Genomic DNA, 15,657 nt, shown 5'->3' with positions numbered 1-15,657 from the left:
ATGTATTTTCATAAATTTTTTTATGCTGTTTAACTAATAGTTTGACAAAATACTTATAATTACTTAAAAACTTTTGTAATTCAATGCCAATGTTATGCTTAAGAGAAACTTCGTTTCCTTTTATGTGAGAACAAAATACTTCTAAAACAATTTTCGAAATTACCTTAATTTGTAGTTTTACAAAATATCTCATAGAACAAAAGTAATAAGCAGTTCAACTTAGACGAAGTTCCTTACGCGTAACAAATTATTGCAAATTAAAAGAATTTAAAACTCAGTCGTAGCAAATTAAAATTGTTGAAATTCTATATTTTACTTAATTCAAAATAATTTTTTTAGTAAATTTAATTTGTTTAGTTTTAATATTATATTATATATTTATTTTAACAATTAAATTTATTTAATTTAAATTTATTTTAAGACGCTTTTATAAATTATCTGCCAGATGTTATTCTCTTTCCATAAATTTAAATAATTTAACATAATTTTGCAAACTTTTCTAATATTTTTTTTACTTAAAACAGATTTCAAATAATGTCGTTGACTCAGCACCAAACCTTGTGGTTTTCAACTACAAGTATTCATATAAAGCGTTTGCAGGATGTAAAATATTGTGTAAGTAACACAAAAAGATACGAGATACATAACCGCACCTTTGTGTTAAAAATAAATTGCAATTTTTATGAATGAATTCGGTAATAACTTCAAGGGCATTTGCTTGGGTCTCCACCACAAAGTGGGAAAAATTTGACATAAAATTTCTTAATGAAATACTAAGCAACAAAACAAAATCAATATTTCTCTGTTTGAGTGTCAATATTTGCTTAGTGTAAACATTACACTGAAACAAAAAAAAGTTACGAAAACGCTTCAATTATAAAACGCTTATATTGCCCACAATAAATACCTGGATTGTCAATAACAACAACAAAGACATTAAATAGAAAATATCTATATCGAACGACCTGAGGTTCGAACAAAAAGCTCATTAAATTTGTAGATTTTGTTGGTTATTTTAGTTCAACCTGCGGTTTCAGAACTTAAAAGTAATATATATATATACTTTTGAACAAATTGCATGAAATATGTTCTAAATAAAAATATAACAGCCAATAACTGCAAGTGTCTCGTATCTAATTAAATTAATTTTTAAGGCGAGGCAGTGTCATGAAATATTAAAACAAAACCAACCACTGTAAAGTTGCTTTGCAATTATAATAATATTGAGATATTATGACTAATTTGTTTTGGTTGTTTATCTAAAACAAAACACTGACAAAAGGGAAAATGTTGAAGGAGGCATTATATTTGAAGCAATATAATTTGCATGGAATAATCATGTATATTTCATGCGAACACAACACGTAACAGAGCCCTCCCTGTACTGTTAAGATTGCTTCTGAAGTTGTTCTAATAAAAAAAATGTGAACCCACATTTACTTTATCTGCTTGAAATCATTAGATACTGCCCCTTATTCTAGTGAACCCTTAGCATCCCTATAAAACGGGCAGTTTGGCGCCTATCTCACACTTTTCACTTATTTTTATTGCCTTAATACCAATTTTTAATGCATAAGTGCTTTAAAAATATTTAGCTCGTATTAATGCTTAAAAACTGGAGTGGTGTTTTCAGCGTTTCTTCAAGTATACGAATTTTCTGGATTCCAGTAATAGTTCCAACTACAGATTTATACTTGTTGGACCATACAGTTCCAATTGCAATCACATATTGACGTTCAATCAATATTTTTAGCAAAATTTTGTTATGATATCAGAGTATGTATTGAATATTATTAATTAAATTAAAAATAAAATAGTAGAGTAAATAATACTATCACTTAACATAGTGGTATTAAAGAAATTGTATTATAGCGCGGAGTTGATAATATGGTAATAAAATCTTAATAATGTCTAAGTATATGCTTAAATACTGTAGCAGCATATTATTTCAGATAGGTAGAAGTTATATGTTATTTTCATTACCTTTAACGGCAATAACGCTTAGCTTAGTATTTAGTTGAGTGTACTGAGAAGAGCACACATCGAGGATTAATGAAGACTCCAATCAGTAGGTCACTGGTTCTAAATATATGAATATTAATATATTCATATATATATTAAACAATATATTAGTTCTTAAACAATATATTAGAAATAGTATTTATTAATAGTATTTAAGCACTTAACTATTTTGATGAAATTTAATATATGTGTAAGATAGAATACATATTTCTATGAGATAGAAGATATTAAAATATAAGTATACGTTCAGAACATATATAAATACATATTACGAAGCGATAGAGTCCATACAGTTCATTTCATTGAGAAAGACCACTGTATCTGATATATATTTTGTTGGTGAGGCACAAGTGAGGCACAAGAAAGATCCCTAGATAGGAGTAATTACAGAATCACCGTAAAGAGTACAATCAAAATCATTCTTAAAATCATTTACTTAAGTAATTAAATCAGGAATTAAAAATAAATTTAACTCAAGTTAAGTAATGTACTGCACAAAAAAAATATTTGTTAAAAATTAAACTGAATAAAAAAAAAAAATGAAGAAAAATTTGACACTCTATAAAGTGTATTTAATACACTTTTCTTAGAATTTATTAATATTTACTTACATTACATTACATTTTATTGCATTAAAAAATAATCTACAGCTGGTTTATGATTTCGTTCTAATATATAAATACAGCAAGCAAAATTGTTAATAAAAACTTTCATAGCAAAAGTAACAAAACTCCAGCAAAAATATGCGAACATTAAAGTCAAGTACGGCCTTGGATCAGTTGGTTAAGGTGCGCTGATTCTGAGCTTCATATTTGGCAGGACCTGAGTTCGATTCCAGGTACTTGCAGTCTCAAAAATAATTATTTACGAATAATTAAATATAAGAATTATTTCCAAGACCACTGATGAAGGGTATTTGACAATACTCGAAACAGCTGTATGGATAGTCAAAAATTCAATTAATTAAAATAATTTATAAAAAAAAAAAATAAATTTTTGTTGTTGTTTCACTTCTGTTCGAAAACCTCTTTATAAAAAATAAATAAATAATAAAAACTATACAAACAATAAAAACATCTGCAAAAGCTAAAGTAATTTATTTCATTTTCCGGAAACAGAGTTGTAAATTTGCTTTTGCGAATACGCGCACAAGTAAATATTCTTTAACAAGGAACGCAAGGAACGCAAGCAACGCAGTAGTAGATGTAAAATAAATAGACTGCAGTAGAAATAATAGCAGTTCCTTTACCCGGTACTTACGAATATTCCATATAGTCTTTGCGGTAAAATCTTCAGTCGTATATTTGTCTACAAACTTCTCCATCAGAAAGCTGTAGCTAAATTGTTTTCATATTTTGTCTGATAAACTGTCTAGCACTACTATCTCAACACTAAGGGATTCCTTTGTAGTTACTCAATCTTAACTCTGTTAAGTAGGTGACGACACTTTTCTGTATTATTTATAATTAATTAGTTTAAATTTGTATTAGAATAAGTTTTATTGAATTAAATTCTGTCAGAATTGAAGCCATCAGTTAAAATTAAAAATATTATTGTCATAGCGAGGCAAGGTAGCAGAAGCGAACTAGCTGAAGCACCATATCCCTGGAACGACATCTACAGACAAGCACCAAATAAATTTAAATAGAAATAATTTATATAGAAAAATTCTTCAGACTTAGAAGAACTATTGAGGCCGTATGTCCCACTGTGGGAAATGGACAATAGTAGTAGCAGAATCAAATTAAGAAAACTACAATAACTGAGGAATAAGTGTATTAATAAAAGAAAACATAAAAGAAAAAGAAAATCTGAAAGCAGAGTCTGTTGTGTAAAGTCAATAGCAGTTAACATACAATAAAAGTCATAGCTATACTTAAAAGTACATTGAAATAAACAGATACTAGAAGTATATCTCCTCATTCAAACATGTTACACTAATAAAATCAATAATGAAATGTGGAAAATTATTCCTTCAGTAATCACGTGAATGAAAGCCAGACTCATCTCCGCCTTGGCAAAGTTTACTTCAGTTACTTCTGTAACTTCAGAAAACCTATTTTGATGACCTATCAGATTATCTGCTAACAACAACAACTCTATTGAGATGACTCATCAAATAATCTGTTTACAACCTCAGTCCTGTGCTATAGAGAAGAGTGGCTTCTATGTAGTTGTAAGGACCAATTTTCAAAAACACTTAAGAGTCGATATATGTGAGCATTCGAATAAAAATAGGGAAATTGATTTTATGACATCAACTATTAACGTAATTACCTCAAATTTGTGAAAATTTATTATGTGACTTCAAAAGTGTAGTACATTTTAGAGCAAAAGTTCGTCTGAAAGCGGCTTTTATCAAAACAATTTTAAATTTTAGTTTAGTATACATAGTCTTTTTTAAAGTTAATTTGCTTATAAGTTGACAGAAATTGTTTGCTAATTAAATAGAAATATTAAAATAAAATAAAATTGAAGTATGAGCTGAAGTTGAGGCTTTTGAGGCTATTACAAGCCATTCAGTTTAAAATTGTAATATTTAAATTATTTCAGTTCTCTGTGAATTTTGCAGTATTTAACTTAAAATACTTTAAGAATAAATAAAGCTTTATTTATTTATAATTTTAATTTTTATTTAATACGAAACGCAATGTTAGCATAAAAGACGTTTAAAATGTTTTTATATCGTTTTGCTTTCGCATTTGAATTTGAGACTAGCGATGAGAAAAGCTCAAATTTGATGGATTTTTAACTGAAATTTTTATGTATTTTATCTTGGCTTTACTTAAGATTAGTTGTGTGCTTAAAATTGTATTTCATATAAATTTAGTACATAGCATGAGTAATAAAGCATTCAAATTTAAAGTTTCTAGCGTCGCAACTCAGCCGGAAAATGAAAAATATAAATTGAGTGCTTTGTTGAAATTTAGATTTAAAGTATCTTAAAACGTCGTAAGTGGAGGTGGTTTATCGGATTTTTGACATTTTATTTTTGTACAGTATTATCTATAATATTTTCAAAACAATCACTTTAACGTGAAACAAAAATTATTGAAAGAAAGTTTAAAGCTAAAAGTAAAAGTGACTTCAATTATATTATTTCAAAGGAATAAACTTCAAATTAATATTTAAAAAAAAAAAACTGCCAAAAAATGTTTTCTAATATGAAATTCTTGATACCTGTGGTTGGTGTAAGTTGTGTCAACGTTAAGAAGTTTTTGTTTTTTGAAGGAAAGCATTTTGAATATATTCAGAAAAAATGTTTTTTATTTCATATCTGCAGTTGTTAATATTAATTGCGAACTCATCTGCGGTGGATAACAATATTGAAAGCAAAGCAGTGGAACGAAAATCTGACTTAGATACTTCAGCAACATCCGCAAAGTGTAAGTGAAATAAATTATATAAATTATTTAAATTGCATTATTGACGGAAATACTATTTTATTTAAAAAACTTTTAAGTTAAAGCAAAACTATTGCTTTAAATTAAAAATGATTGCAGTTGTTGTTAAAATTATGTGAGTAATAAATTCATAGTTCAGTTTATAAACTTATAAATATTAATAAGCATTCAAAAGTAGTTTAATCAATTCAATGATATAAAGTTAAAAACTACATTAGTGATTAATCACTAGCTCATGTTATTTGTATACAAATACCTTTACTACTTCATTGTGGTGGTTACTTTGTACTAATAGAAGGAGGAAATAAATTTAAGTGATCTATTAGAATAGATCATCCTACTAAGATCTGCGTATTTCCCTTCTGATCGTATTATATTTAAGGTTCTGCATTCTAAATATGTATAGTGTTGAGTGGATATTTCTTACATTGACAACACAATTTACAGATACACAATATACAATTAGATATAAGTTTTAAATTTTTATAATGAAACTTATGAAAGATTTGCGAAACCAATCAACTACGGAAAACAAAAAAAAAATAATAATAATAGAAGATTTAGTTTTTAAGCAAAATATGTACTTATATAAAGATCTATAAAATAACACTAACAAAAACAATTTTACTTTCAACAAATTAAACATTTCATTGAGATCACAATATGGCTTATGTCTAATGTTGAGGTATTTCCAACTTAGGTCAACTATACAATTTTATTCTTAGCTGGAGAGTTTCAACTTAAAAACTTTTATTTATTTTTGAAAAAGTCATGCATCGCAAATTGATATTGATATCAATTTACTGGCAGCTTTAGATACAAAGATAATAAGATTCTAACTATATTCATATCATATACGAGATAACACATCTATTTTTCTTATTGAAGTAGGAAATGTTTACATTTAAATTAGTAGAAGTGAAAGTGCTAGCTAACAGTACAAAAAAAAAACGTATGAATAAGAAAATAAGAGAATATAAAACAACCTCAGGATCTTTTATTTTTTAAAAAAACTATTCTTAAATAATGAAGTATAGATACAAAATAATATACTCGCACTGCCTATGAGTTAATTTGATTAAAATCGCATCAATTGAGATGTGGAGTGCCTTACTTCCTTGGTACAAACTGCCGGTTATTAATTTTACAAATACACAAGGTGTATTAAAAAAATAAGAGTCATAAATTATTCATGATCTATTTTCCTTATCGAGCCAAGAACTCTTTTATGTATTGGTTGTCATTAACTTGGATGTTAACTATCAATCAGCTATGAAGTTTACTTAGTTTGTGTGTTTCCTGAGCGAGCAAATAAAATGAACAAGTTGGCGATTTGTTGGATGCCAAAATATCCAATCAAACAGTTCGTGTAGGATTTTATTTAAAAACCCGAATTAAGGGCAGCAGAGGATGTAAGATGTTACAAGTGGCTTATACGACAATATCATGTTACAAACATGAGCTTATGATTCGTAGAAAAACTTTTAGGAGGAAATCAAATTATGTTTAAAAAAAATTTTTTAATGTTGAAAATTATTAAAAAAAGCTAAACAGATTTTGCTTGGCAAATGAATAATTACTATTAGTAAGATTCCTGAAGATATAGATTAGTTATGTGACGTATGTGAAACTTTACAAAAATTTTGAAATAACACAAGAGTCGGCAAAATATGCCACAAAAGAATATGGCAAAGCTAACATCTAATGTCGCAGGCAAATCACTCTTCAGATAAGACAATCTGACACTTTTCTATTTGATAAACATAAAAGAACATTTAAGGAATAATGTTTCTCAATAACAGATACAGTGAAATCGCAGAGTGAACTTAAGAACACTTTTAAAAAAGCGTTCCTTCAGTATTTCACAATGTGACAATTACATTATATCAAAGGAATATTACTTTGAAGGCAACGTAATAATTATTTGGAATTAAATTAATACTGTTTTAAAAAAAATACCATATCATCTCCCCAACATACTATGGAACTTGAATTATAAAAATAGGAAGGAATGTAAGTTTTGTTAGATTTCAACATTTTTTTAATCTTCAATAAATATTAATTTTACATAATTTTTGTTATATGAATTAATTGGATATAATTTTAAATAAAAAATTTTGTTTTTAATTTTTAAATAATATTTGTTATTTTTTTCTTGCCGATTTATTTTTCTATTTCTCACAATTTCGGAAACATTATTAGTTAAATAAACTCGTGTAAGTCTTGTATATATAAACTGTATTCATTCTTAGAAAAATCTATCTAAACAATTAGTAAAAAATGTAATTATAATTAGAAAAGAAGTATTTTTTTAAACAAAACGTTTGTTTGTTTACTTAACGTTAAGTTAAAGTAAATTAAAACTAAATGAATATCCTTTATTTAATTACATAAATGACTTTGCTTAATTTTATAAATAAATTTCATGTTAAAGTAAAAAGTGCAGTATTTTTATCCATTTTATAAGAATTCCATCATAGTAAAATTCTGAGAAATAATTTAAATAAACGCGAACAGATGCAGAAGAGCAACGTTATTTGGCTCATGTATTTAGTCCTTCATTATTCTCAATGGTAAAGAAATTAAAGATGTCTTTGTGTATTGTTTAAGTATAATCAACTAAATGTTCAAGTGATAACCATTTCAATGTAGGTGAACTGTATTCAAATGCTCATCTGAATTCCAAATGGCAGTGCTTAATAGTAAAGGGTTCTTTTTTGTAGATACTTTGATAAAAGAAGTAATGAATCCAAGTGTCACTATTCGTCGCTCACAGTTAGCTAGATTGTGCTTAAACATTTCCAAACAATATTTTGAATGATAAAATCGTTGTCGTTTTTGGTCAATGGTGAGCAAACGCGGCACCCATCATACCTAAATATTTATGTAAAATATTCAATACATGTTCATATGATATGTTTGTCATCTCTACTATCTCACACAATATTGTGGACTTTTTCAATTTTTTTTTGGATGTTGTCTCTTTTGGACGGTTGGAAGGCTCTTTGTCAAAAACACACGTACAACCACGAGCTTTTCAATATTTTATTGTTGTTAACGATGGTGCAAGGTTGCCGTAAACAGACCCATTTCCAATTTGATTGCACCATTGTTAATTTTTTTTTTAATGAACGAATTTCATTACTGAACGATATTCAATTTTTCCATTTTATAAATAATCACCACGATTCACTTTTTTAATTATTTGCTGTCGTTTAAAACTTGCTAGATATACAAAATATAATTGATTTTGTTCTGGAGTTGTCACCTGTTATGAAGTCACGTAATTATCAATCCACCTAGTAAAACAATACTTTAAAATGACACAATTTATTAACTTCTTATTAGCTCCGATCAGTGCTTCTAACTTGTTAAGTACACTTATGTATCCGAAGAAATACTACACTCTGAGGTATGCTTTCATCTGAGTAGTTTCGTTCATATAAAACTGTTAAATTTGAAGTAAAAAAGATCCAACAGTATTCTATCATCTATTAATTCAGCCCCTCGATTGGTGACAGAATTGGGTTATAGTTGTTAAAAGAAAAATAAAATTCAAATCCTACTGTTAATAACACTCAGATTAAAGTCATGAACGTCGATTTAAAAGTTTAGATAAACATTGTCTGGATGACTTTGAGTTTTAACGTGTTTAAGAGTGATATATGTTCTATTGCCAAAGACATTATCAAGTAACTAAAGTTAGTGTTTCATGATAGTATGTTCAATAATGGAATTGTGGCATGACGTCCTTGGACGTGTTTTTTTAATATTAAAGAAGTATCTGATATCATTAGTATATACGGACAAATTCACAACGATTTCAGGCTTTTAATTGAATAATAAGTATGTTTCTTTAATAGTTGAAATAAGTCATAATAGTTCAATTATGTTTCTGAAATAATTGTTAAGCTAAGATCGTGAAATCGTCCTTTAGTGTTTATTAATAAAATTTTAGCAGCTTCAGCACCCAGTCAGTGAATGCGCTTAGAAAACGATAATCATGTGATTTCAATATTTGTACAAATTGAATTTTAAAATGACAGATATAGCTTCTATGCTCAACATTGATAAGTGAATAGGAACCAAATCTTAAAAAACAGCCTTCAATATATTAGCATATATATATATATTAAACTCAAATAAGTTGAAGTACATATGTAAATAAGACTAATGTAAAAATATTAGTTAAATTTCATGAAAAAAAAAGTTTATATATAAATATCTGGAATAAAATGAAGACATTTCACTATTAATTTTATTAAACATTACAAATTTATTTTAAATGTTTATTTGTTCTTTTAATTTCATTACAGTACTAGGTCTCTTCAACCCAAATTATGGCTATAACTATGGGACTAGCAGCTATCCTAGCTACCGACCAACATATTACTATCCCACAACTGGAAGTTATTACCCAACTACAGGTGGAAACTATTATCCAAGTACTAGTTGGACTGGCAGTAGTTATCCAAATGTTTACTATAATAATCCCGGTTCATATTATCCAAGTACAAGTGGAACTTACTACCCAACAAGTGGTTACTACCCCACTGGCACAAACATATTAGGAGGAAATGGCGGTTATGGTGGCTATGGAGGTAATGGCGGCTTAGGCCAATATTATGGTTATTGGAATAAAGATTATACGGGTGCACGTAATCGTGGTTATGGCTATTACACGGACACAGATCGCTATGGTTTACCAACGCGTGATCGTAGCGATTATTATGGGCGTGAAATGGATCGTGACTACGGACGTGGCTCTTATCGTGGGTTTGACTAAATGTTTGACTAACATTTTGTAGTTTCTGTTAATGATTATGTTAATAATAAAATTATTTTCGCTTTTAATTCTTATCGTTTTGCTAATTGCTTTATACTTATATTTTCATTTTGTTTAGCTAATATTTTTTATTTCATAGTATCTGTCGCATGCATTAAATAAGCTTGTGAGAATTTACCTTACCGCCAGTTTGTGACATCACAATGACGACATCTGTTAGTTTATAATGTTGCATGGCTAATTGAACGCTAATTAAGGTGTCATAGCAGCGCGTAATTGTTTAAGAATTATGCTGGTAAATTATTAAATTACTTATTAAAATTGTTGAAATTTACTAATAATGACATATTAGTAAAATTGTAAAGTAATTAAAGTGATGAATAATGCAGGAAAGTTGACCATATTTTATAAAAAGTGTTTCATAATTTTTTGTTTTTGAGATTTTAATAATTAGTTGTATTAGAAAATATTATTTAAAAAAACATTATTTTTAGCAAACTTAAAAAGAAGTACAATGTCTAATACATTTAGATATTTAGAATATATTTTAAAAATAGTTTATAATCAATCATTTTGAGAAGTTATTCTACGCGGAATATGCTCTAGCAAATCTACGATCCTTTCATGTTAACTTATTCCATCTGATTTCACTTTCTACAAATTTACATTAAAATATGTAATTATAGCGTTTATTAAAATTGTTTCAATTACAAATTAGATAGAATTTTTCTATTTATCTATGCTTTTGTTTATTAATCTTTTTTTCTTCTCTATAAACAATATAGGAGTTATTTGAGTTATAACTTTTTTATTTAAATAGATACAGGGTTCATAGATTTTTTAGATTTCGTGAGTTCATTACAAAGTATTTGAGTTCATACGAAAAGCTTTATTTAATTTTCCCAGAAGAATATTAACGTATTTGTTTAGTTACGTTACTTCAATACAATACAATTTGAATTGAAGTTACGTTATTTCAATACAAAATGTTCTTAGTCATTGAAAAATATACAAATAAATCTAAGCCTCAAAGGTTTCGTTAATGTAGTATGATTTAATTAAAATAATTGAGTTTAACTACAAGATACTTAAATTCATATAAAATTCTTTAATCAGTTTCTTTGATAGGAAATTGCGTTCCTTCAGTTATGTTAATTCAACGAAAAAATGTTCTCTCATATTTAAAAAACAAATGGATCTAAGTTTCATAGCTTTAGCTGATAAAGTTAAATTACATTAAAATTAAATATCAAAGGTACATAGGTACATAGGTTTGCGAAGGTAATCTTATTTAGTTTGTTAATGTGGATGTTCTGCTGTTATAAGTAAGATTCAGTTTTAAGTTTATTAAATTGATATTTAATTTGTATAATTTAGTTCAGTTTAGTTAATAAATTAAAAAATTTCGAAAGAATAAGAATTTATAGGTTTGCATAACTATAATTAGGAGACTTGAGTCTATATATGTCTTATATTTATGATTGGTGTGATATATATACTTCAATTTAAACTTTGTAAAGTCTAAAAAGTTTATTAAAATTAGTTTCAAGTAAATATTTAAATGAAAAATGATTTATAATTATTATATATTTAGGACGAAGGACCTAGTAGTCTAGTTCCTTATTCGTAATTAACTTTAAAATTAATTTGAGTTTTAACTCACAAATAAATAAATACATAAATATTATTATATATTATTCATTATTTAATTTGAGCCCAAAAATCTGCTTTAACATACAATTACTCTACGAGTATTGCTGCTGTACTCGTTGGTTTTTTAACATAGACTTAACATTGTTTGATAATGTTAATAACATGCCCGTTTGATTTTTTTGCTTTTAGTGTTGATTGTCTCTTATTATTAAAATGAATTTTCTTTAAAGTGCAATAAACCTAAATATTTATGTATGTTGCATATTTTTTATTTACTTATATATATTTTAATTAAAGGGGTTCACTTTAAAGTGCTAAAATATTAAATATTTTTATGTTTTATATATAATTTAATGTTGTTTTTGTTATATTCTATGTATATTTTAGTTCAAAGTTTACTTTAAAGTGCAAAAATAGTAAACTATTTTTATGTGTTGTACATACTTTAGTTATTTTGAATTCAATTAATTGTAAATTAAGATTCAGTTGTTTTTATATTTCCATTTTTGTTTTTTGCCATGAGTTTTTTTTACTACTGTTATATTTTTAGCTTTAATGGTATATTTACGCATCATCAACAAGAAGAAATTTTTAATTTATTTTTAGGTTATCGACTAAAATCTGCATTTAACGGGTATAGATACTGAAGCTAGACGGGCAACTGTTAAAGTATCCACGCTTTGCATTTAATAATTTTATATCACAAGGAAAATATTTTTACGCACTGTTGTTGGCTGTTTGACTGACCGTTTGTCAGTCGGAGTACACATCAAAACGGCTGTTCTATGCAAATCTCATATAATAAAAAATTTGAATAAATTTTTGCTTTGACGTTTTAATAAAGATTTTTTATTGCTTAACATATTTTGCTCCTCTATGCGCTTTTACAATTCGCTACTGCTTGCTGGCTTTGAATGTTGCTATGTATATGTGTATGTATATGCCAAATACCAAATACCAGATGTATATGTAAATTTATTCATTCATAAATTTGTACGTTGAATTGCTTGGTAGCATTAGCGTGCATATGGTATGTTTACAAAGCTCCAATACGTATCATTCATAAAAAGCTATGATATCTCTATTCTTTCATAAAAGTTTTTATTGTTTTCATTGTTTTGCCTGTTTACGTGCTTTGTTGTTGTAACAACGTCACGTATGTAAACGCTTGTAGTTCGGGTGAGTAACACACGCATTCTACATATATTTCTTGTTTCCATTTCATGGTTCACAGTTCCGAGCAATTGTTGAAGGAAAACTTTTAGCGAAGAATTGCCAGCCAATCTGTAAAGCGTGAGTAGCACATACCACATGTTCGAAGTGTCAATCCACACATATGCGACGATTCCGATTCCGCGAAGTTTGAACAGCACTTGTGGGTTGCCTTGCCGTGACAAACTCTTAATTGACAACATTAAACACGCTGAAAGCAGAATTGTTTATTGTTTATTGTTTTCTCTACTATTATTTTCAAATTATTGTTATTTGATGTGTGAATTTGTTTGCCTTTATTGAATTCATAAAAATTTTATATACACTTTTATGACCATGATTATGACTGTTTGGATTATTAGTGAGCTTTTATCTTCTTTTTAGCTATTAATTAATAGAGATAAGAAAAAAATGCATGAATTTTATACATAATATATAAATTTAATAAAACAATTATGAGCAATGGAAATAAATTAACATAAATTCTGACGTTAATTGTTTTAAATTGGTTGAAAAAAATTAATCGTAAAATATAGAATAAAAAATAAATGACGTGGTAGGAAGCGGGGTTATTAGATCTAGGAAATTTAACTCTATGTTAAATTATATTAAGTATTTAATAATATTATAAAATTTATTGTTATTTTTGTATTTTATAGTGAATTAAAAATTTCCATAAGAAGTTATTTTAAGACTCAATGTCAAATTCTTACAAGTAAATGACATTGATAAGTTAATAAAATTGTATTCTCTCATATATATGTACGAGTATATTTTTTTTTCATAAAAGAATACAGAAACTATTTAATTTTGTGTTGAGAGAGTAGTGTTTTTCGAGAGAGTAGTGAACTAAAACAACAAAAATTTTATATTATTATAATTAATTAAATTTTTGATTTACAATACAGCTGTTTCGAGTATTACCAAATATCCATCATCAGTGGTCTTGGAAATAATTCTTGTATTTGATTATTCGTAAATAATTTTTTTAAACTTCAAGTACAAGGAATCAAACTCGTGTCCTGCCAAATTTGAAGCTCAGAGTTAGCGCTCCTTAACCAACTGACCCAAAGCTGTACTTGAGTTTTATATCCGCGCATTTTTCTTGCTGTATCTATATTAGAACGAAATCATTAATCAGCTGTAGAATAATTGAACTAATTAATAATATTTTTATTATTTTTAATTGTTAAATTTCAATACTTTTTTGTTCGTAGAGGCGTTATTTGTTGCGTGATTTATATATTCTTTCTTATGTGTAGGCTCTAATTCTAGGAACGTAATATCGAGTATGTCATGCTAATGTTACTCCACGATTCGCACGGGAGAGACCATATATTTTGTGAATATAAGTGCAATTTAACATCAATTTTAAAACGGAAGTGACTATTATATTTTAATATAAACTTGTATATTTCATAAAGAGTCTTTTCGAAATTCATAATTAAAATATGAAATTATAGTAAACACAAATCAACTCCTTATAATCAGAGGAAATGTAATAGTTTAAATTTGAAGCAGAATCAGCAACTTTATTTTACATTCTCTGCTAGGCAGATATATAATGTTCTATTATTAAGTATAACTTATACTTAATTGCAGCGTTAGATAAGCCAAACCTACGAAAAGATAGCTCGCAAATAAAATTTCATCTTATTTTTTTAATTTAATTGACATCCTTGCCTTTAACAGAATTTGCTTTACATAAAGCTTTTTTAAAATTGAAATAAAGTATTAGAATTTAAAAAAGTTGTGCTTCATAACCATTTAGCAAGAATATAATTTAATATTTCTTTGGCAAAAGAGGCAAGTCTATATAATACTAAGTCTAATCACTTGGTCATAATGGATAAGTAGTTGTTGCATGCTAATGCTCAAATAGGCCAGATAATTGGCTAACCTATTGGACATATTATTTTTAATACCAAGAAATATATATTATTATTATCGGAACAACTAGTTTTTAAATGCTAATTGATAATCTCTTATATGAAATCAATAATAATAAATAATTGAATTACTTTTAAAGAATTGAAGAATTTATACAAACATAATCTAATTGTTCGTTGATAATAAAATATTATAATAATTTTTATCCATCTAAAGCAGTTTTATGTAAACCATCCCAATCTCTACAATCCGCCTAAATGCAATAAAAAGGTGATCATTGGGATAATCTCGAAATAGGCAAATAGGTGATCAAAATAGACAATCGGTAGATTGTGATATAGTATCTATGGTGTATTTTTAAAACAAACAAACGATGTAAGAATAAATACTGTGATAAAGAAGAAAATATTTAAATGTATTATGAACAAAAAAAATATTAAGAAAATATTATTTAGTTCATATGAATTGGGTCTACCGCACTTGGTGCATTTTGTAAAATACCTAAACAATGTGATTATAGGTATATATTATGATGCAGAAATTTGAAAAATAAGATCTTTAATAGATTATAAACAATAAAAACATTGAGAAAATATTATAACGTTGTTGTATGTAAAAAAAAATGACAATAAGATTATAATACTGTCGTACATAATCATTTAAAAATGACTAAGGAGTAGCAGAGACGCA

At 27.0% G+C, this 15,657-nt stretch overlaps 1 protein-coding gene across 1 annotated transcript; it reads left to right on the top strand.

Moving 5' to 3' along the window:
- Positions 1–5,035: 5,035 nt before the first annotated feature.
- LOC119669578 (prisilkin-39-like) lies at positions 5,036–10,280 on the top strand. The gene is made up of 3 exons (XM_038079525.1): positions 5,036–5,213; positions 5,306–5,408; positions 9,743–10,280. The coding sequence occupies exons 1-3, from the start codon at positions 5,175–5,177 to the stop codon at positions 10,210–10,212; spliced, it is 612 nt and encodes a 203-aa protein (XP_037935453.1). The 5' UTR covers positions 5,036–5,174; the 3' UTR covers positions 10,213–10,280.
- Positions 10,281–15,657: the final 5,377 nt, after the last annotated feature.

This window comes from Teleopsis dalmanni, chromosome 1 (genome assembly GCF_002237135.1).
Source record: "Teleopsis dalmanni isolate 2A chromosome 1, ASM223713v2, whole genome shotgun sequence".
Classification (NCBI taxonomy): Eukaryota; Metazoa; Arthropoda; class Insecta; order Diptera; family Diopsidae; genus Teleopsis; species Teleopsis dalmanni.
Note: the sequence above shows the minus strand (reverse complement) of the source record. Positions and strands in the feature narration are given on the sequence as shown.